This window comes from Rhipicephalus microplus, chromosome X (assembly GCF_043290135.1).
Source record: "Rhipicephalus microplus isolate Deutch F79 chromosome X, USDA_Rmic, whole genome shotgun sequence".
Lineage (NCBI taxonomy): Eukaryota > Metazoa > Arthropoda > Arachnida > Ixodida > Ixodidae > Rhipicephalus > Rhipicephalus microplus.
Window position 1 is genome coordinate 467,062,577 of NC_134710.1, and position 23,320 is coordinate 467,085,896.

Sequence of the window (23,320 nt, forward strand, 5' to 3'; positions counted from 1 at the left end):
ACTATTTTTTATTATATTGTGACGATGTTTGTGTTTTGTGTTGTTTACTGCCAAAATTGTGGGTGTCATTTGTCCTATCGATTGTTGTTTTTAATAGCCCCATTGCTATTTACTTTCTGTAAATAATGTTTGAACATTCCTTTAGTAATATTTGGTGTTCAACAGTGTTTGTAAAAAAATTTAATTAAATTAAAAATTAAGTGTTTGTAATTAAAATCTCTGCCTATCCTGCTTTGTGCGGCTATTTTAATATGTTTGTTTATGCAATTTTTTCGGCTTATGTGTTTCGAAAATATTCCACCTGTCACACGTTTGCCATGTAATCTGTCTCCTAGGCCCCAGAAAAGCTGTTTGATCCCAGTTTTTAGCCCATGTGGAGGACTATCCAAAATATAATATTTTGTTAATTCTGAAAAATAAGAGAACGAATGAACAGAAAAAGACACATATTAGAAAATTTACGCCGTCATGATTTCAATCCCCTGTTCGTAAACTTTCATAGCATATCCTGAGTTAACGCCATTTATTGCCTGAATTATAAAACCACCGAGTATGTAGACTTTCCAGCTTTAAATTGCAACCTCCAATATATTCTGCAGTTAAATTATCTAAGATGCATTGTTAATGAATACTTTTATGTATTTTGCTAATTCGCGAGATATTCCAGAAGCGAGGATCTTGCAACAAAAAAAAAAAAACGTTCCTCGGAACTACGTAACATGTCGTGTGTGTACGCACGCAAAAAATTATAGAAGATTGAACATACGTCACTCCTGCGAGAACGAACAAAGAAGTCAGAGCTCTTGTACGTGCTTTGAGCTCTCCGCTATCAGCTACAGGACACGTGGTTCTTGCATAGAATGTCTTACAAGAGACGGTGCAAGATGTTTTGTACATACGTTCCCCGTGAGTACTTGACGGTCGACATTAAATGTGGCACGCATTTTACGACGTAATTGCGCGAAGTTTTTTTGGTGTATCGCGAATATGTTGCACTCCGTAGTAAAGGGATCGTGAATTTGCTGCATAAGACTGCATTCGTAGTCATTCAAAGCACCAAATACACGTGCCATGGTAGTCTAGTAGATATGGTGCTTGGTCGCGGAATCCAATGCTGGCTGCGGCGACAGCCTTTTTATGAAAGCGAAATTCCCGAGTCCTGTGTACTTTACTTAGCAGCGCCTTAAAGGGGCCCTGAAACACTTTTTTTATGTAGCCATGAAATGAATTATTAGAAGAGCTTCGTGTCTCACGAACTCAACGCCGCAAACATTTTTCATTGATTCATTGATTTGGGGGGTTAACGTCCCAAAACCACCATATGATTATGAGAGACGCTGTAGTGGAGGGCTCCAGAAGTTTTGACCATCTGAGGTTCTTTAACGGGCACCCAAATCTGAGCACACGGGCCTCAGCATTTTCGCCTTCATCGAAAATGCAGTCCCCGCAGCCGGGATTCGAACCCGCGACCTGCGGGTCAGCAGCCGAGTACCTTAGCCACTAGATCACCGCGGTGGGGCATCGCGAATTTTTTTAAAATCTGTCCAGTGTGAGTGGAGTTACAAAGATTTGTCGCATTCCGGCTGCGGCGGCTGCATTTCCGATGGAGGCGGAAATGTTGTAGGCCCGTGTGCTCAGATTTGGGTGCACGTTAAAGAACCCCAGGTGGTCTAAATTTCCGGAGCCCTCCACTACGGCGTCTCTCATAATCATATAGTGGTTTTGGGACGTTAAACCACACATATCAATCAATCAATCAATCAATCAATCAATCAATCAATCAAAGGTTTGTCGCATGCTGCTATTGCATTCTCTCTTCTTCCGTCCCGACGAAAGCGCTGGAAGCTAAGCAGGGAGGGATGGCAGGAGCAAAGAAAGACGTTACTCGCGCCTCGTGACTTGAAGCAATTTTTTTCTTTTTTTTTATTCGAATGCGCGGCTTTTTCAGTGTGGTCGCACGCGAACGCGTGGAGCAATCACGACCTCCCGCAGTGATCTCTGTAATGACCGAGCGCGCCACGGGCAAATCAGCCGATGGCTGGTAGACGGGCTTACTAAGAGTGATTTTCGAGCGTCTTCCGTGATTTGTCGAGAGAAGAGAAAGCAGAGAAAGCAGGGGCAAACTAGAGAAAGCAATAATTACCTCACTTAGATAATTTATTCTGAATTCTAGGTCGCGTGCTGCGCTATATTGTTTGGCTCGCGTGTTGTCGGGAGCCTCTACTACCGATTGGAAGCGTTTTGAGATTATGCTCAAAAACGGCTGCGGGCCCTTTTAAAGAACGCCGTTAGGTCAAAATATCCGAAGCACTTCCCTTGGTCGTCTTCCATAATTATATTGCGATTTCGTGACGTAAAAACGTAATGGTTTGAGTATCAACAGTTTGCCGGCGAACAACATTGATGCATGCTGCTCGGTAGCGTCATAAGAGCATACTGTGCGTCGTTATCTCTTTACGTACGTTTTGTTGACGATGTGGTTTTGTTTTGTTACTGTACAACTGTTTCTTCGTGTGTTCTCGGGCATGACTTTGCTGACGCATGCACTTTTCACTTCTCGGCCTTGCGTGGCGCCCTTCTAGCGGCACACGCGAAACACATGAAGGTCGCGAGAATTTGCCGACTGTGGTCGAGTTTTTGTTACCGGGCACACACGTATGGGAAGGCAGCCAAAGTAGCGTGAAACGCCGTATGGGTGTTCCTGTGTATGACGATTGTAAATGATGCAGGAACACACGGTACGACAGCCCGAGAGTGAAATAGGAAATGTATGGTTCCCACTCGTGGACTGCGGACACGTATTGCATTGCAAGCGGAAAATTCTTTTAATGGTGTATGCAGAACGTAATTGCGGAAGGAAGATGAAGATGCCCTTACACTCTCGTCTCTCGTGTCTAAGAAAGGAATTTCGGCTTATTGGTTCTACTAAATTGCTTTGTTTTCAAACAGACACTAAGCTTGCCTATCTGAAAGCCACATATCATACGGTGCACTGAGCTTTTTGCGATTTCCTACACCTGCAAGAGCGCTGCCATAATGTCCAGCTGAACACCCAGCCACGTCTGTAGCGTTTTGCAAAGTCTACTAAATGCGAAGCATTTCTTTGCGGACTGCCAGCTGTTTCTTTCTTTATCTACGTATTTATCAATCTATCAAGCCACTTTCGTCTGGGTGCTGTCATGATAACCCCTATAACTTGGGGCAAACCATAAGTAGTATGGGAGGGTAACATGGCTTGACAAATACGACTCACTGGTCATTACATAAATTATGTCCCGATCCCGTCAAGTACGTCGTAAAACACTTCTGCCAAATAGTGGCATGTGCCCGCAGGCGGGTGTGTGCCACTGGTATGCGCCACAGGTGATAGACATTTTATATCTGCCCAGAAACGCCAAAAACACCCATGACTAATTTTACCTCGTGAGTGTTAGGTAATAGGTAACATCAGCTGTGTTTACCCAACAAGTGCAAAAAAAATTGTCAGGGTCCCAAAAGGGATCAAACCCCAGCATTCTACGGGGCCATCATGTATTCTACCACAGAGCCACCCGAGGTTTCGCAACTGTTTTTCAAATGAACCGTAATGATCGTGAAGCGTCCATTGGGGGTGTAATGATGTCTATCCAAGTTTATGAGCTCCTACAATAGAGGTGTCACGTCGGGTTAATTTCAACTGTTGTTAGGCGCAATGCACTGAAGATAACTGACAGTTTATATCCTACAATAACCGTGTATGGCAACGAGTGGGAGAAGGTATATAGGTCCTAAGGTTCATAATGTGTATACGTTGAAGTCGCCGACTAGTATAAAGGACGGACAGATGGACGGACGGACAGGTGAACGTATGCACGAATGGATGGATGGCTAGATGCATCGACGGACGATCAGCGAGACGGCGCGGGTGATCATATATTGTGTTGTCATATAATTTATTACGCATAAAGTAGGTTGTTTGCAAATGTGTCTTGTGTTATTATTGTGCATCTGTTCAGTTTTGGTTTAGATTTTGTGGGGCGTGATGAATGCCCACTAGGTCGGCCCTAAAGATCTTCGACCCTAAAAGGAGGCATCGGCAGCGTTCACCCAATAAACGCATAGAATAAATATCATTACCCAGCAGGAATCAAACCCCAGCATTCAACGTAGCAATCAAGTATTGTACCACCGAGCCACGCGAGGTGTTGTAACAGCTTTTCAAGTATAGACCGTAATGTTTGTGAAACGTCCGATTGAGGTTGTAGTGCTAGTTAAGCAATCTTATAAGTTGTACCTATATACACCTACTATACGTCCATCACGTTGGGATAACGACAATTGTAGTGAACTGCTTTCCACCCAAGCTTACTTATCCAGCAGTGTCCAGGGCCGCCATTCTCGCTGGAATCAGAGTTTCATATCAGCTTACCGCTTCTGGTGTTGCTGATACTAATGTTGTAGTTGGCATAGTTACACAACAGCAGACATGTGACTGTTTAACATACGTCTGTGCGTACAACATTGGCACTTACGTTTAGCGCAATTTTGTAAAGTATCGCTCATTAAAAAAAATCAGAACAGACTGCCCTTCCCACTACATGCTTCGCATTATTAGTGATTCCCAAGACACGTGGGATCTGCCGGTTTTTTCTCAGAGCCTTCTGTATTCAAAGAGAATAGAATTTTTGAAAAATCTGCGTGCTGAGCGATACTAGGAAATGACATCATTGGAGCTAATGCCCTGAAAGTAGTGAAGGGCGACGCCTGGGCGCCGCGCGTGCGACACTGGCAGGAAGAGCCATTCCTGCTGATGATTTAAACTGATGCACATAAGGCAATGCGTGTTCGTTTTGTTTACCTCGCGCGCTGATTATCGTCTTCTTATGTGCCATATAGGTTTCCACGATGGTTTTAGGCAAGACAAATGAAACTGCAAAACACCAATATATGTCTGCAATGTTGAAGGGTAGGACGTGATCCCGAAGACAGAGAGAGAGAAAAAAAACATTTATTCAGCGAAGATTTTGAGTGAAGGTGGGAGGGTCCCTTATTCCAGGATTCCTCTTGCATGGACAGCCCGCCGGGCTTGAGTGACGAGTTGGCGCTGGTCGAACAGGTCCGACTGGGAGATCGCAGCCTCATAGAAACAAAAAAAAAAACATGGCTGATCGGTATTACACGAACGTAAAATGTGTCTTTGCAGAGGAAGTTCAGCGTTCATTTTGCACCGTTCCACCACAAGGGCGAAGGAATGAATTTTACCGCAACAAATTGCAATGTCACGCGAAGAACGGCAAGCAGCTCGAAACTTGAAGCGCTCACTTCAAGCAGAAAGCACTCACGAAATGAGCATACGCAGAAAGACCGCGGACAAACAACTGCCACAGCTCGACAGAAAATACGCCAAATGAGCGCACATGTTTACGGAGGACGAGCGCGAACAACTGTCACAATTCCTCCTGTGCACGTGAGCAACACGCTTTTATCATAAACGGGGCCACGGCAGCGAGCAAAGTGACGTTCGTGCTCTCTTGAACAACTGTAGCTTCAAAGCAAGCTTGCAGGGGAAGCGCAAAAGGTGCAGAGTTCCGATTCTGGCCCTCATAGGAGGCACGCGCGCATAGGTGGTGGCGCGGTGCGGCGACGTTCAGAGCGCGCGCACGTCGTGCCATCTCGCTACCGATGGCGAAAACGTTCTGAAGTTGCTGAGCTCTGACGACCACCAGCCGTACTAGCTAGGTGCATATGAATCGCTTGCCGGCGTATTGGTTTGCGTCGTGCGCTCAGGATGCGAGGTCCTTCGTTCGAGGCCCTGCTGCGAAACTTCTCGTTTTCTTAACAGTTTGAAAGTACACATTACACAACATTGTATGCATGATGGAAGTATGGCAGCGTAGCAGTGGCGGACCCTGGCATTAAACACTTTCGTTTTAAAACACACGCAGGGCACGCGTGCGCATCTGTGTGTTTTACATTTGAAGATAGGCTTAACTTACACACCCAGTCAGACGTTCTTACAATTCTTGTCCTCTCTTTCGGCTGGGCTGTCATATACTGTGGTCACATTCTGTCCTCATTGATTGGCATACCGCAAGCAAAACTACATATAGCATGGCCAGGTGTAGCGCATATTCGCGTCAAAAAGTTCACTTCTTGTCGTTCTTCGAGTGGCTTGATGATAATATTAGGTGCAGAGTACTTTAGGAGCCCGGGCTTTCCAAAGCTCGAGCTCCTATGCTGTCGTTGGCGGACATAACGCAGTAAACCGCGAATGAAAATTTAAAAAGAGAAAAGAAGTAAAAAAAGAGAGGAAAAGGAAAATTAGAATTAAAAAGAGAAATCCATAGAAATTAACACAAAGAATATAGAAAACAGGAAAAGAAAAAACGCAGGAAGCGAAGAGGAAACAAAGAAAACCGAAGAGACGCACTTCCCACCGGCTTGGCGCCACTAGTGCGAAGCTGCCCCAATTTTTTGGCAGTTTGTATGTCTGAGAAACTCGCAGCCTTGCAACCTATTCGTCTGTCGCAATTGTTCATTAGGCCACACTGGGCACAAAATTGCAGGTCGAGCAAACGTTGCCGCACGCGTGCGTTTTCTGTCAACATGACTATATCCGTTTTATTATGTACCAAAATCCTTGCACTTTTTCAGTGTCCGTAAGTAATTTTGTTTAGCAGTACAATAAAGAGTTTTCGCTGTATGTGGTTTGCGTACATGATAACGGATAGGGTTGCCAGGTTTGGCTACCGTGCACCAGTTTGGCTTCTTTTTAGGCCGGTCATGGTGGCAAAAACATCTTGGTTGCTTGGCTACTTTCTGGTTGCTTCTTTAACCCTCATTCGGAGCCAAATTACCTATGTGCTGCGACATCGTGGCAGCTAGCGTTCTAATATGCGGTATCTAAAAGCATCAGTCAAGGAGCATTTCCAGCCCCCAAAACTGTAGTTGGCCCATGCATTGGATAAATAAATTCGCAGATCTTACGTACAGTAGGAATCAATCATATAGGATGCACAAATGAGGAAGGTTGATATGTCACCTTAAAATCAGCACAACGTTACGAGGCGGACGTAAACTATGCCGTACAAGATTTCCATGTCATGATTATCATGTTTAAACGTGTCATTTACCTTTGTCGTCTATATACGTCACGTAATACCAAATTTGGTATATGTGAGGCTAGCGAAACGACCGCGAGCGCATCATGACTGTGGCATGCAGTCATGTTCCCACATTACACGCATGTCATAATTTCTGTTAGTGTCTGTCGCTTGTGTTCGCCATGCAGTCATGTCATATCATACCTGTTTTGCAACAAGTCATGTTAAAAAAACCATGAAATGTTAACAAGACCATGAAATGTAAATCATGACATTCATGATATGAACGTCTTGATCTTTATCTTATGACTAGTCAGTTATGCTCGTCATGCAGTCATGTTAAGCCACACCACTTTTGGCATTGATACCATTATAGAAACGGCCAGGACAGCTAAAAGTCGTAGCCGGCCAGACAGACAGACAGACAGACAGACAGACAGACAGACAGACAGACAGGCAGACAGACAGACAGACAGACAGACAGACAGACAGACAGACAGACAGACAGACAGACAGACAGACAGACAGACAGACAGATAGATAGATAGATAGATAGATAGATAGATAGATAGATAGATAGATAGATAGATAGACAGACAGACAGACAGACAGACAGATAGATAGACAGACAGACAGACAGACAGACAGATAGATAGATAGATAGATAGATAGATAGATAGATAGATAGATAGATAGATAGATAGATAGATAGATAGATAGATAGATAGATAGATAGATAGATAGATAGATAGATAGATAGATAGATAGATAGATAGATAGATAGATAGATAGATAGATAGATAGATAGATAGATACGCTCAAAGTGGCCGAAGTTCGCTAAGAAATGCTTCCCATTTGAAAACTTTTGGATTGTCGGCATTTGGGAGAAAACTGCTGCGCGGCTACGATTTTACAGTTGACATATTGTTGAACGCGGCTTCAATATTTAATAAAGTAAAATGAACTATCGAAAGCGCTCAATACACTGGATCCCCTGCACTCATCGATTAAAGAAAGGGTGTATCCGACGAACTGCCTGCATTATTTTTTTTTTCTTGGAATGGACACGGACTCCTAATCATGATTTCATCCCCACGTTAGAAGTGATTGAAGAGTGCCTACATTTTGAGGTTCAATGATAGCGACTGCGATACTGAGTGCAGCCATGCAGTATTCAATTTTAGTGCCGCCAGAAGGGTGGTACTTTTAGTCTGTTTCAAAAATGTCACGGTAGTCTCACGAAGAGAGGGTAATTTACTTCAGCTACACATTAAACAAACTTCGTTATGCAGGACGGAATTAGTGCTAAAGTAAAATATTTCTGCTTAAATCTCAGTAATTACAATTTTGGAAGATTTGTGCTGTATTTATTTGCACTTCCACCAAAAGGTTCTTGCATTTGGTCATTTGAATGAAAACGCCCTAGTTCTTTTCGTACATAAGACAAGTAGGCTATTTTCAGGTATCTTTTGCAATTTCTTTGCGATTTTAATCTTTTCACCCTAGCGTTCCTGCTGATGGAGCAAATTCAATGGTATCATTGGCGTTATTGAAAGCGATAGCACCCCGCCGCGGTGGTCTAGTGGCTAAGGTACTCGGCTGCTGACCCGCAGGTCGCGGGTTCGATTCCCGGCTGCGGCGGCGGCATTTCCGATGGAGGCGGAAATGTTGTAAGCCCGTGTGCTCAGATTTGGGCGCACGTTAAAGAACCCCTAGTGGTCGAAATTTCCGGAGCCCTCCACTACGGCGTCTCTCATAATCATATGTGGTTTTGGGACGTTAAACCCCACAAATCAATCAATGAAAGCGATAGCAACAGGCAAGGCCTATAATGTGTGGATGTGCTTGTAGATACCAACGTCTGGTGACGCTCGGTTGACGAGCACATCAGTTCCGACGGCAGCAGTCTGAACGTGCACGCAGTGAAACCAGGTTGAGCAAGAGGGATGGCACATCGCAATAAACACGCAAAAGCTTCAGATGGCACAAAGAACATGTAGTACAGGCATTTTGCATGGGCAAGGTGGCCCGTGGACTCTTTCATTTACGACGCCTGCCATGTCACCGCCTGCGGCCATTAGGAAAGCAATGGTATTACATTCCACATTCAACCCACCGTCTTGTGGTAATGTTGCTCGACAGTTCTCCCGAACATCGCGCTATCGAATACCGACCACGGCGGACGCATTTAGATGAAGGATAAATGTTGGAGGCTTGTGCTCTTCATATGGTCGAACATTTATAGCCCTGTGTTATGGTGTCTCCAATAACTACAACTTTGCTTTGGTACGTAGAAAACCAACCATTCTTCGCATTCTTTATGCCAGCAAACTTTGATTTTTGGATATATCATCGCGCACCGAGCTTAGCCAAACTCAAGTTTATTGATTTTCGCACTTATCAAGTAGACCGTAAATTCGCCCACGCAATACGGAGCATCGGCATTTAGATAGCTTCCAGCGTTGAAAAATTTTCCTTTGTGCCAAGAGATACGACGCGTCACGATGAATGTCAATTGCGCCCCTACAGTTTTCTTTGCCCCTTGCGTATCTTACGTCTTCCTTGGCCTATTGTCAACCGTGGAAAGCTTCAGCGTGAGGAGCTCAATGAGAAGCAATGCTTGTGCCTGGACCTGTAAACAGGCGTTTTTTTTTTTCCACACTGCCTCGTAAGTAATGCACCAGCTCGAAGACTTGTTTCCAATGGCGGAAGCATTTTTTTCCCTTCTTCGTTTTCCACTCAACGAGACACGCGAGTGGTGCCGTTCAATGGCGGACGAGGAGGTGACGCCAACGGCCAAGTTCAACGGACCGCGGAAAGAAATGAACGACGACTCCCGGTGGCGTTGGGGACCTTGCCTTTCTCACGCCTCTCGTGTCACGGCTGGTCGGACGGAAGCCACGCGCTTCGATAGGGCCATCGCTCGCCGATATTGCTGCAGGGCCACCGCAGACCAATAGAAACGCGGGCCGTTCTCATTGCTCAGCTCCCGTACGTCATACACAGCAACTGGTCAGACGTGTCGGTGTCTTTTGATACAACTAGGACGAAAGCTACGTTTTATTACTCCCTGTTGGCCATTTGAACTGGATTACCACGCCTGCGATGTTTCTGCGCGAGCTCTATATAGAAGGTTTCGGATAGTGTGCCTCTATGAAAACCCTTCCTAATATGTTCCGGGGGCGTAACGACGAGATACTTATTTGGGTGTAACTGCGTGTATCCATTTCGTGTCACTGTGCCTATATACAGCAAGTTACCGCGCCAGCACCATGACACGCATGAATGGTGCGGCGCGAAACTTCGATGCTTCTTCTGTATAACACATTTTAGTGGGACAGAGGTTTCGATATTAAACGTGGGCACTTGCAGTTTTTTCTGTGTTTAACATGAGGTGTTTCGCAGTTGAAAGCATGAGTAACCCTGACGCTATGGTGCATCACCTGTACGGTCGCGAGGAAGGGCTTCAAGTCGATAGCGTGCTTGGTGAGGCATTAAGTTTGGCGTTTGGCAATTCTAAAATAATGTGTGTCTTCGCATAGGAGCGACTGTGGGGTTGATGCGGACAAAGCAATGACGCGAAATTGACAGACACGTGACAAAAAGACTAGGCGGTGGGTATACGCTGGATTGTGAACCGCTCTTTGAAATGTAGCCTTATGCCGAAGCGGTGTGAGAAAACAGAGAACGCTATGTCTCGCTTAACTACGTTTAACACGTACGTAGTGAGCTATATATGTATATATAATGAGTGTATGCACAATGTCTTTTTTGCGAATTAAAGAAACAACATAACAATTAGAGTGTACATTACTCTAAATGTTTGTGATCAGTATCCATGCATACATATCAAACTGAGGCTAACGAAAATTGGCAGATCCCACGTACAGTGAGAATCGATTGATATGCGAAGCGCAAATGAGGAAGCTTGCTATGTCACTTTAAAATCAGCACAACGTTACGAGGCGGACGTTAATTATGCCGTACATGACTTCCATGTGAAGATTATCATGTTTGGACGTGTCATTTAGCTTTGTCGGTTATATACGTCACGTTATACCAAATTTGGTATATGTGGAGCTAGAAAAACGGCCGCGAGCGTGCTATAAGCGTAGTATATAGTAATGTTTTAAATGACACGCATATGATGATTATCCTGTTTGGACGTGTCCTTTACTTTCGTAGTCTATTCACGTTACGTGATGCCAAATTTAGTATACGTAGAGCTAGCAAAACGGCCGCGAGCACGCTATCAGCGTAGCATATATTCATATTTTACATGACACGCATGCCATGATTATCAAGTTTGAGCATGCCATTTCTCTTCGTCATCCAGTCACGTCGCGTATTACGAAATTTGTAAAGCATACGTGAATGAAGCTAGCGAAACGACCGCGAGCGCACTATGAGTGTGTTGTGTAGTCATGTCTTACGTGACATTCATGTCATGATTTCCACGTTAGGGTCTGTCACTTGTGTTCTCCATGCACTCATGTCATATCATACCTGTTTTGCAATGTCATGTGAACGAAACCACCACATGAGCAGGAAGACCATGAAATATAAATCATGACATTGATGGCATACATTTCATGATTTTCATGTTACGACTAGTCACGTATGCTCGTCATACAGTCATGTTATGCCATACCAATTTTAGTATAGATCCCATTATCGAAATGGCCAGGAGAGCAAGAAGTAGTAGGCGGCTGGATAGATATTATATAGACAAATACGACTGAATAGATAGATAGATAGATAGATAGATAGATAGATAGATAGATAGATAGATAGATAGATAGATAGATAGATAGATAGATAGATAGATAGATAGATAGATAGATAGATAGATGCGCTCAAAATCGCCGAAATTTTCCAATAAATGCTTCGCATTTAAAAGAGCTTGAAGAGACAATATTATTGACAGCTTTATGACCCTTGGTAACGATAAGAGCTAAAGCGTCTTCTATATTTTTCGGTGCTGTGTACGTATACATATATTTTTCTTCATCTTAAGGTATGTGCGGTGTTCACAAAATAACTAATGACCCAACAAAATGTTGTACACAGGACTTGCACTTCACTGTCGGTAGGTTCGTGTTGTGTAAGGGATGCACAAATGTCCAAGTAGGAACGCAAAAACTCACTCAGCTTTCAATTCCACCCCCTTTTCTTTCCCCAAAAATATATCTGCGATGCGTATTACCATAACGAAGTGACCTTTTTTAGCATTGGGTTCGATCGTGGATAAATATGCAGGCGCTCATGCAGTACCGGTATGCTCATGACAGCACAACTCACGCGTAACTACGTTGTACCAAAACTCGCACTACTATTGATAAGGAATCATCTAATGAATGGGTCACATTGACGTTACCTACAGGAAACAGGGCACCAAGGAGGTTCGTTCTTTTTTTTTTCACTGTTATGCATCTCGTACGCATCGTGCAGACCCACACCTACCAATAATAAATTAGTTCGAGTAATCACAAGTAATGACAGCCGCTCAAAACTATGACGTATATTTATCACGTTTTAAATAAACACGCATCTTCCGCAACCTGCTATTTCCTAACTTCGTAATTACCACGTTATTTTTGTCGCAATGAGCCACGAAAGTGGCAGCTGTACAAAAAACTTCTTTACTTCTGCGTCACTGTCCTCTGCTCCCGCCAGCACTGCAGAAGAATGATACGAAATAACGCTGCTTCTTATCAAGAAAAAAGCAATAACAAGAACCGTTACGCGCCAATGGGGGCAATCAGCCTACGCAAAACTCCTAGAAAACCCCAAGAGATCACTGTCGTCAGAACTTTCTTGTCTTTGTTCTCGGCGCCTTATCGAAATGGGGCTCCTCCACTCACCGCGGGGAAGCATCAAATAAAGAACCTCGGTGTACTAGTCACCTAGAGACATTTTAACAACGCCTGGATGAGCACACAGTCACGCACTTTCTTACGGGATGCAGCGGGAAATCACAGTCAGTTCTTCTTTCACCTTTACGGTGTGGCTCCTTTAGGTTAGTGGATTCATACAGTGGCTTTTTGTCTCGCTTGCTTTACTTCATTCACTTTTCAAAAATCTCAATTACTTAAATAACATCACTTCAGTCAGAATAATGGTTTTCTACCACTTACAACAAAAAAGGATGACAACGACATATTTTTGTCCACCAAATCAAGCATTTGAGTTAACACCTTCGCACATGTACATTCAAGTCAGCATGTGAATGCAAGACTACTCAAACAATTAGTAACATTCTCATTACGTGGTTCTGCGTTTTCGAAATATCCATGGGGATGGAAACCATTCGCAAAATCCTCCAAGTGACTCCACATTTGACGTGTGCACTCCTTGGTGTAGCCTCTATGACCTAAACGTATGGCTTGAAATGAAGGCGTATGACCTTCAGGCTCCTCCAATTTGGTTGTTGTAACATGATCGGGGCTTTTCCCCGGCACCTCTGTTGTATTAAGATTGCCTTCGCAACAACACGCCTCAGACAGACCGCTTTGTGCTCTGGTGGGGCGATTGCGCCACCGCCAGAGTTAGACTGCAGTCCTAGCCACGCTTATTCAACACAAATTATACACCCAATTGGAAGCTGTTGATATATGCTAATGGAAACTTTGAAATATAAAGCACGTAACTGGTTATTTACGATTTCTCCTTTAATATCTTATTTAGAAAGCGCTCTACAGCTTACTGCTAAGCAAGCAATTTATTTCGCGAATACCTTGTGAACCCATTACACGTTAAAGAACACCAGATGGTCAGAATTTCCGGTGCCCTCCACTACGGTATCTCTCACAATCATGTCGTGGCCTTTATACGTTAAACCTCATATATATTTATAACAAATACGTTGCGCAACGAATTTTCGCTCCAGCAGGTATTTCATCTGGAGCGATGCAAGTGCAGAAAGCCTTGCAGAGGTTCTTGTCCTGTTTAAATATTAGAAGTATGTCAAAGAAGAAAGAAATACGCTCTACACGTGCAAAAAGATCTCGTCCAGCAGACCACTGCACTCTTGCAGTCCGTCATTATTGAGCGTTCTCACGATAGCTCTATCTGGGAGCGCATAAGCTAGGATTCAGTAAATGTCGTGTCAAAATGCCAAATTTCGAGACAATTCATCATCCTTTACATACACTGTTTAATAAAGCAGAAATCTTATTGTTTATACTTAACCTCTTGTCGTGACACGTCTTTCATACTTTTCAATTAGGGCCTTCTTTCTTGAGGGCCTGCGATATTTAGTTATTTCGAAGCCACCCAGCCGTTCATACCCATATCATCGGGCTATTATGTGTATGCGAGATCCACTTGCGATGAACGGTCACCTCTAATTCCAGCAGTCAAATCTCCCAACTGATGCACACTATCCTGAAGTGGCATATAGTTTCAGTGAAAGCTTGAACACCGAACTACACAGATAAAGGCGATTTCGTAGGCTTCTCTCCAGTTGAGAAGCAAATAACATTTCCAGAGGAATACCAGCCAACGTATTCAGGTAAAGTAATGACTTATGTCTACATGAATGAGAAATTCCACCATTTCAGGCCCAACTCAAACCCATCCTCAAGGGTAACTGGGTGTCCCCAGGGAAATACAGTGTTCATAACGCCTCCTGTTCAACTCGTGGGGTCACACGTGTTTTGACTTTCGAGCCGTGCGCGTAGTCCGTTGTGATGCACAGTAGGAAGGGCACCTGCAGACCGGTTCCCGTTTCCAGGTGCAGCCTGAATGCACCATGACCCCACAAGAAGTCGCATGTTTAAGTGACCTCAAACTGTCGCGAAACCTCGTGATTTATAATTTTAAAGTAATTATACATATTAATACTTCATTGAATATGCTGGAACGTGTCTCTTATTAAATAGAACTATGCCAGTGTAGTAACTTGAATTCCTTCCTTCCTTCTTTCTTTCTTTCTCTCTGTGGCGCGATGCTAAAATTGCGGAAGGGGACGCAGCTAAAGATAAGCATCGCCTGAATGGGCCGCTCCAACCATATAGTAGCCGCAGAATGACGTTAGTAACAAAAGCCTGAAAGAACGCATGAAAATCAATAGGTTGAGATTTTCTGGGTAATAAATGTTATCCAAACGCCACTTGACTTGACAAATCAGTCATACTGACGTGATTCATCGACGTGAACCAACCTGTCGCGAACTCGCTACGCAAGCGGCGAGCTCGCAACAGTAATCAGCGAATGCCAGCCGTAGCTCAGAGCACTAGCGAAAATGTTTTATTACTGCTTCCTGCAGTCATGTTGTGCACTTTCGTATATCATGTACTAACTTTCTTTAAGACCAATTAACTCGTTGCACGTTTATTTGCAAATTGCCGTAATGCGAACGTGGTCGTGTTGGGACGTAGGTCTGACTGAAGGGTTTGTCAGTAGTGCCTTCGATCTTTTTTGCGTCAGGTCACCGAAGGGAGCACATCCACAGAGGTAGTCAGCAGCTCCTCTTCCGGAACGCCGGCGCCTTCGACGCTGCCGGACGATAGGTCGTCGCAAATGACAACTCCCCAGTCGACACGGAGGGCAACCCTACAAGTGAGCCTGGGAGACACCGACCCACCTGGGCTACTTCTTCCATTTCCACTGCCGCCACCAAATCGAACCGAACCGTGGTTCAAGAATCAAGGTAAGCCAGCGTCGTCAGAGAAAGCCCGTGAGTCGCAAAAGTGCCTTGTTAGCTGTTTTTGACCAAAACTCTGCTGAGCATAGAAGGAGAGAGGTAGATTTCATCGAAACGACATCAAGGAAATTTCTTCAGTCAGAAGAATTCCTAGTCTGGAGTATCTGAGCCTGTATTCACAAAAACATTGATCGCTAACAATGTTCGTGTGAGAATGTTCCAGCTTTACACGATGCGAGAAACATTATTATCCATGCCGGCTTATATGTGGGAAAGTGCGTTTACAAATATAAGCTGTATGATTAACATGCGAGGTTTAACGTCCCAAAACCACCATATGATTATGAGAGACGCCGTAGTGGAGGGCTCCGGAAATTTCGACCACCTGGGGTTCTTTAACATGCACCCAAATCTGAGCCCATGGGCCTACAACATTTCCGCCTCCGTCGGAAATGCAGCCGCCGCAGCTGGAATTCGATCCCGCAACCTGCGGGTCAGCAGCCGAGTACCTTAGCCACTAGACCACACGGCGGGGCGATAAGCTGTATGAATTTGGCCCCTTGTACTCCTATGGTTTATCCAGAGTGCACCACGGGTCTTCCAAGAAGTACTGCGTAACTGTGGTACAGAGCAATGAGTAACAAAAAAAAACTATGCGTAGGCTATGTACACAAAAGTACAATAAAGGCCAAAAGAAATGAATTGGTATCCAACTGGAAAGTGTTAAACTATATTAGAAGTTCTAGCTAGTCCACAAGTATATTTTCAGCCAGTGCAGTAAAACGTCTGTTTAGTTATCCATTAAAATTATTTTGGTCAAGGTTTGTTAAAGTTGCTTCAGGAAAATCATTCCATAGTGCAATGACGTGTGGTATCACCGATTAATCAAAATATTTATTCTCTCCCGCTTGATAAACCGACGTCAAATAGCTTCGAGGTCTCTCTGAAAGCCGCCTAGCTCCCCAAACAATAAGGGCTGAGGAGGCATCAGCGAAATAATGTGCAACATTATAAAAACATGGAGCAGCCCCGAAAGTAATACTCAGCAGAAATGCAAGATTTTGTATTGCCTTCAGCTAAGTTACTGTATACTGTAATTTCCCAGACAGATCCATGAACATTACCTTTCACCTGTTGTTTTTAAACTTGTGGCTGGAACGTGTGACAAAATGTTCTAATATAAGCTCCGAGTGTAATCTGAACTTTTAAAATCAAAGCGACAATCCAGACAAGTTTGTAAATAAACATTCGAATCGTGTGGTACAAATCAGCCGCTAAACACGGCTGCGTGAAAGAGGAGGATGAAGTCAGTTTTTCGTTGGATGCTGGTCTGGCGCCATTTTGCTCGTCTAATTCTGTGCGCTGTAAATAGATCATTAAACAAGTTACTCGTAACATTATTGGTGGAGGTGGACGACCCCCGTACCTCGATGGAGACGCGCAGCGGTCGCACCATCGGCGACCTTTCGACTGCTTCGACTGCTGGTACTTCCTCTACGCCATCCTCATCAGTCCAAGCCACCACCTACGTCACACTCCCGCACCTCCGGGATCCCGGCACTTTCTCCGGTGATGGTACGATCGATCTCGACACTTGGCTGAAGCGGTATGAGCGCGTCAGTGCAACTCACCGCTGGGATCCCATGCTCATGCTCGCCAACGTGCTTTTCTACCTAGACGGCACTCCCCGAACATGATTTGAAAGCCACGAAGCCGACATAACGAGCTGGGATCTCTTCAAAGAAAAGATACTTGACCTGTTTGGCGATTCATCTGGTCGTCAGCTCGCTGCGAAGAAGACTCTTGCCACACGGGCCCAGTCTTCTACCGAATCGTACGTCTCCTACATTCTTGACGTTTTGGCCCTTTGTTCCAAGGCCGACCAGTCTATGTCGGAAGACGAAAAGGTTGACCACGTCTTGAAAGGCATTGCCGACGATGCTTTCAACCTGCTGGTTTTTAACAACGTCTCGAGCATCGACACCATCCTTAAAGAATGCCGACGTCTCGAACAAGCTAAAGCCCGCCGCGTAGCCCAAAGCATCGTCCGCCTTCCGAACGCAGCGGCTACTTCTTCGTGTGACGACGCCTTCCACCAGGCCCCTCGATGTGACACCTCACACGCATCATTCGTCGAGAGGTCGAGGAAGCACAACCGGTAGCCACGCCACTACCGACGCCTGCGCCTTCCCCGACCACGATTTCTTTGATACAAGCCGTCGTTCGTCAAGAGCTATCGAATGTCGGCCTACATCCTGTTCCTGCCGTGTACTCTGCTGCGCCTTCTTTTCGTCCCCCTACTGCTCCTCGCATACAACGCAATCCGTCCGAATGGCGTACCCTTGATGACAGGCCCATATGTTTCAACTGTCGACGCGTTGGTCATATCGCACGTCACTGCCGCAGCCGCTGGGCTCCACCGTCCCATTGTGCACATCAGTATCACACCACTTCTGCTCGCCAATCGTCCCCATCACTTTCTCCATCAACGCCGACCACATTTTCCGCTCCTACAGCACCTCTGAACAGACCTCGCTACGACCGGTCACCGTCCCCTGCTCGTCGTCAGTCCCGGTCGCCCCCACAACGCCGTGCTGCCTCCCCAACCTATTCGCAGCATCTCCGACCGGAAAACTAGGCCGTGCAGCTTCTGGAGGTGGAGCTGCGTTGACGACCTTCGTAAGAAATCCTCGATTAACGTTAACAACGAAGCGGAACCTTTTGGACGTTACTGTCGACAATGTTCGTGTCAGTGCATTGATAGATACTGACGGGCATGTGTCCATTATGAGTGCTAACCTTCGCCGCCGAGTTAGAAAAGTTGTCACGCCCACCCTCAACCGAGCTGTACGAGTCGCCGACGGAGGAACTGCCGCAATTCTTGGCATGTACTCTGCGCGAGTGTCTATTGGGGAGAGAAGCACTGTCGTTCTTTTCGCCGTTATCGAACATTGCCCTTATGAACAAATTCTCGGTATGGATTTTCCAGCCACGCACTCTGCCCACATCGACTGTTCCGCTGGCTCTCTGCATCTCGATTTACCCCTCTTTTCCGACCCGCCTAGCGCACCACAAACCAGCCTCTGCTGCATTGATTTCACGCGCCTCCCTCCTAACTCTGTCACACATGTCGACTTATCCTCCATGCCGCCAGTACCTGATGGTGATTACATGGTGGCCCCGATTCCTGCAGTGATGCTTACGCATGGGGTCGCTGTGCCGCATATGATTCTGACGATTAAGAGAAACCGCACCTTCCTTCCACTGGTCATTTTTTCACTCACCACCCAAGTTCTGCCACAGGGTATCTCCCTGGTCAAAATTACTGCTCTCGAAGATGACCGTGTCGAGCCCTTCAGAGTTGACGATTCCTGCAGCTCAGTCAGTGATTCCACTCCATCACGTTCTTGGGACACCGACATCGAGCAAATGGTGTCATCGGACTTCACGTCTGCGCAAGCTGCAGCGCTTTGCCACGTTCTTGAGAGCTATCGTAGCATTTTCGACTTTGACAGCAACTCTTTAGGCCAAACGACCATTGTCACCCATCGCATAAATACTGGCCATGCAACCCCCATTCACCGACGCCCCTACCGTGTGTCTGCGTCGGAGCGTGCAATATTAAATTATGAAGTCGGCAAAATGCTTGCGAAAAACATTATCGAGCCTTCATGCAGCCCCTGGACTTCTCCAGTCGTCCTTGTTAAAAAGAAAAATGGAACATGGCGCTTTTGTGTCGATTACCGTCACCTTAACAAAGTTACTGCCAAAAAAGACGTTTATCCTTTACCTCGCATCGACGACGCCCTCGACTGCCTGTACGGTGCCACTTATTTTTCAACTATTGACCTTCGGTCAGGGTATTTGCAGATAGCCGTCGACGATATGGGCCGCGAGAAGACCGCATTCATCACTCCTGATGGTCTTTATCAGTTTAAGGTGATGCCCTTTGGACTCTGCAATGCACCAGCCACATTTGAAAGAATGATGGACTCATTGCTCCAAAGGTTGAAATGGTCCACCTGCTTGTGTTACCTTGACGATGTTATTGTCTTTTCGCCCACATTCGACTCGCATCTTGATCGTTTGTCAGCTATTTTGGACGTTTTTCGTCGAGCCGAACTCCAGCTTAACGCCTCCAAGTGCCGCTTCACTCGTCGTCAAATTTCCGTGCTCGGTCACCTTTTCGATGCCCAAGGCGTGCGTCCAGACCCAGAGAAAATTCGCGCAGTCACGAACTTTCCCGTTCCGAAGACCACAAAGGATGTCCACAGTTTTGTGGGGTTGTGCTCATACATCGGACGCTTTGTTAAGGACTTTGCGACAATTGCATGCCCACTCACAGACCTCTTAGAGAAAGACGCCTTGTTTACCGGGGCCATGACCAAGCGTCATCGTTTTCGCAACTTACGACACTGCTTACAACGCCACCAATCTTGGCTCACTTTGATCCATTAGCCCCAACCGAGGTTCACACGGACGCCAGTGGACACGGCATAGGAGCTGTGCTATTGCAGCAACAACGCGGACACGACCGTGTTATAGCCTACGCAAGTCGACTACTATCTCCAGCCGAGCGCAACTATTCCATCACGGAGCGCGAGTGCCTCGCCCTTGTATGGGCAGTCGCCAAGTTTCGCCCATACCTGTACGGGCGCTCATTCCGTGTTGTCACGGATCATCGCGCGCTCTGCTGGCTAGCCTCCCTGAAGGACCCCACGGGACATCTCGCTCATTGGGCTCTACGCCTTCAAGAGTACACGTTCTCTGTAATGTACAAAACAGGGCGATTACATCAGGATGCGGATTGTTTATCCCGCTACCCTGTTGACGAAGCAACCGATACCGACGCTATCACGGACGTTTTTTCTGTGTCGCAGCTGTTAAACATTGGCGAAGAGCAACGTCGGAATGCTTCTTTACGAGCCATCATTGACAAACTGGAGTCAACGACTCGCGACCCGTCCCTACGAATGTTTTTGGTGAAAGACAGGATCCTATATCGCCGAAGCCTTGATTCCTTCGGATCAGACTTACTTCCTGTCATCCAAGCATACCGGCGTTCCACTGTCCTGAATCAACTTCATGACGCTCCTATAACGGGCCATTTGGGCGTTTCTCGCACGTACGATCGGGTACGACGTCGGTTTTTTTTGGCCTGGACTTGCCCGCTCTGTTCGACGCTATGTCGCCGCTTGTGAGCCCTGTCAGCGTCGCAAAACGCCGTCTGCCCTCCCAGCCGGCTACCTTCAGCCGATCGACGTTCCCAACGAGCCTTTCTTTCGAGTTGGTCTCGACCTGTTGGGCCCATTTCCACTCTCCACAGCCGGAAATAAATGGATTGCTGTTGCCACGGACTACGCGACGCGGTACGCAATCACACGAGCACTCCCGACCAGCTGCGCTACCGACGTTGCGGATTATCTGCTGTACGACATAATATTAGTGCACGGTGCTCCCCGTCAACTTCTCACCGACCGTGGCCGCACGTTCTTATCAGCTGTCGTTCATGAAATCCTGAGGTCTTGCCATACCAAGCACAAATTCACTACTTTGTACCATCCCCAGTCAAATGGCCTCACGGAGCGCCTTAACAGGACCCTAACCGATATGCTTGCCAAATACGTTGCGCCAGACCACCATGATTGGGACATTCATTTGCCGTATGTGACGTTCGCCTACAATTCATCTCGTCACAACACTGCCGGATATTCGCCCTTCTATCTACTATATGGCCGGGACCCAACTCTACCTTTACACACGTTACTACCTGCGGCCACTGAATATGCTGGTGAAGCCATTGCCCGCGCCGACCACGCGTGCCAAGTCACCCGTAACCCTCTACAGGCTTCACAGGCACGCCAACAACAGCTCTACAATTCTCACCATAGGGACGTGCACTTTTCTCCGGGTTCTCTCGTGCTCCTCTGGTCACCTACTCGGCGTGTGGGTTTGTCTGAAAAACTGTTGTCGCCCTACACTGGACCATTCCGTATCGTTCGCCAAGTGACAGACGTCACGTACGAGATTGTTCCAACCGATCCAACAAAGTCATTGTCAGCTCCGAGTGACACCGTTCACGTGGCTCGGCTAAAGCCCTATTACCCCCCTTCGACATCATCTGCGTAAATTTTGCACCGAGACGGTGCTTCTACCGCCGGGGGTTATGATACAAAACAGCCGCTAAACACGGCTGCATGAAAGAGGAGGACGAAGTCAGTTTTTCGTTGGATGCTGGTCTGGCATCATTTTGCTCGTCGAGTTCTGTGCGCTGTAAATAGATCATTAAACAAGTTACTCGTAACACGTGTGTCTCGGGCGGATGATTGAAAAGAACGGAAACACACGAGCGTTGATTTATAGCTACATTTATTTCTCTCGCACATGTAGCTCATAAACGCTGAAAAAAAAAACTGGCGCATGGTGCCTACGTGGCTTGACAGGGTGTCATTCAATTAACACTATTAGAAATTGCCCCTCTTCATCATTCAAAGCCATAAACGTACAAAGTGACAGAGTGACATCACAGTTAATTCATTTCTATGCCGTTATGAAACTGCGCATTCATCAAGTTTTGTGGTGCATTCACACTCTCGACAATGTAAAGAAAGGTTAGAAGGTGAGCCTTGTCTTACCAATCCCTATGTTTTCAATAATTGACATGTGGAGTTCAACGTCCCAAAATCATCATATGATTATGAGAGACGCCTCAGTAGAGGGCTCCGGAAATTTTGACCACCAGGGGTTCTTTAACGTGCACCCAAATCTGAGCACTGACCTACAACATTTTTGCCTTCATCGAAAATGCAGCCACCGCAGCCGGGATTTCATCACGCAAACCTACGGATCAGCAGACGAGTACCTTAGTCATTACGCCCCACCGCGGCGGGGCGTAATGTTTTAGCAATTTCCGGTTAATGCAGCCGCCTGTGTGTCCTGCGTAGAAGCGACCACAGCTGAAAGGGACCTTATATTCTACATACGGCAGTCACTGAAATTGTTGGTGTGTTTTATCAAGCAAATTTGTTGGTATGTTGTGCCGTACAAGTGTGTACAAGTCTGTTCACTGCTACGTAGTACGTGCGGGCTGGTGCATTAACTAGATATTACGAAGGCGTAAGAGATCGCTAACCAAAGGCTCACCTTCCAGTCTTTTCTTACATTTGCTAGAGTGTATATGCGCGCGAAAATTCAATGAACACGCTGTTTTGTACCAGAATTAGAATGAAGAAATACGTCTAGGCATGACACATTGAGAGTAGCGGTAGAGCAAGCGTGAGTCAGTCATCGAATAACTTGCATAAAGATTAAATCAGATGACTTAACAGTTTTCTTTAACGTAGACTACCGTACGCGCCAGATTGATAGGTTCGCATAGCATGGCCATGCGCAGAGAAGTTGTCATGCCCCCTTTCTTTCCCGGCATTGTGCATTTCGTCAGTTTTTTTTTTTGTAGAACATTGTAGAGCCCTGACTTTCTTTTTGTGTCCGTATTTGCGCCCCGCCGTGGTGGTCTAGTGGCTAAGGTACTCGGCTGCTGACCCGCAGGTCGCGGGTTCGTATCCCGGCTGCTGCGCCTGCATTTCCGATG

The 23,320-nt window shown here is 46.0% G+C and overlaps 1 protein-coding gene across 1 annotated transcript in view; it reads left to right on the forward strand.

Moving 5' to 3' along the window:
- The window catches only part of LOC119161768 (cubilin), a 274,271-nt gene that overhangs the window by 21,931 nt on the left and 229,020 nt on the right, over positions 1-23,320 (forward strand). The window contains exon 3 of the mRNA XM_075880748.1: positions 15,513-15,735. Coding sequence (XP_075736863.1) covers positions 15,513-15,735 — 223 coding nt within the window. The remainder of the gene's footprint in view (positions 1-15,512; positions 15,736-23,320) is intronic.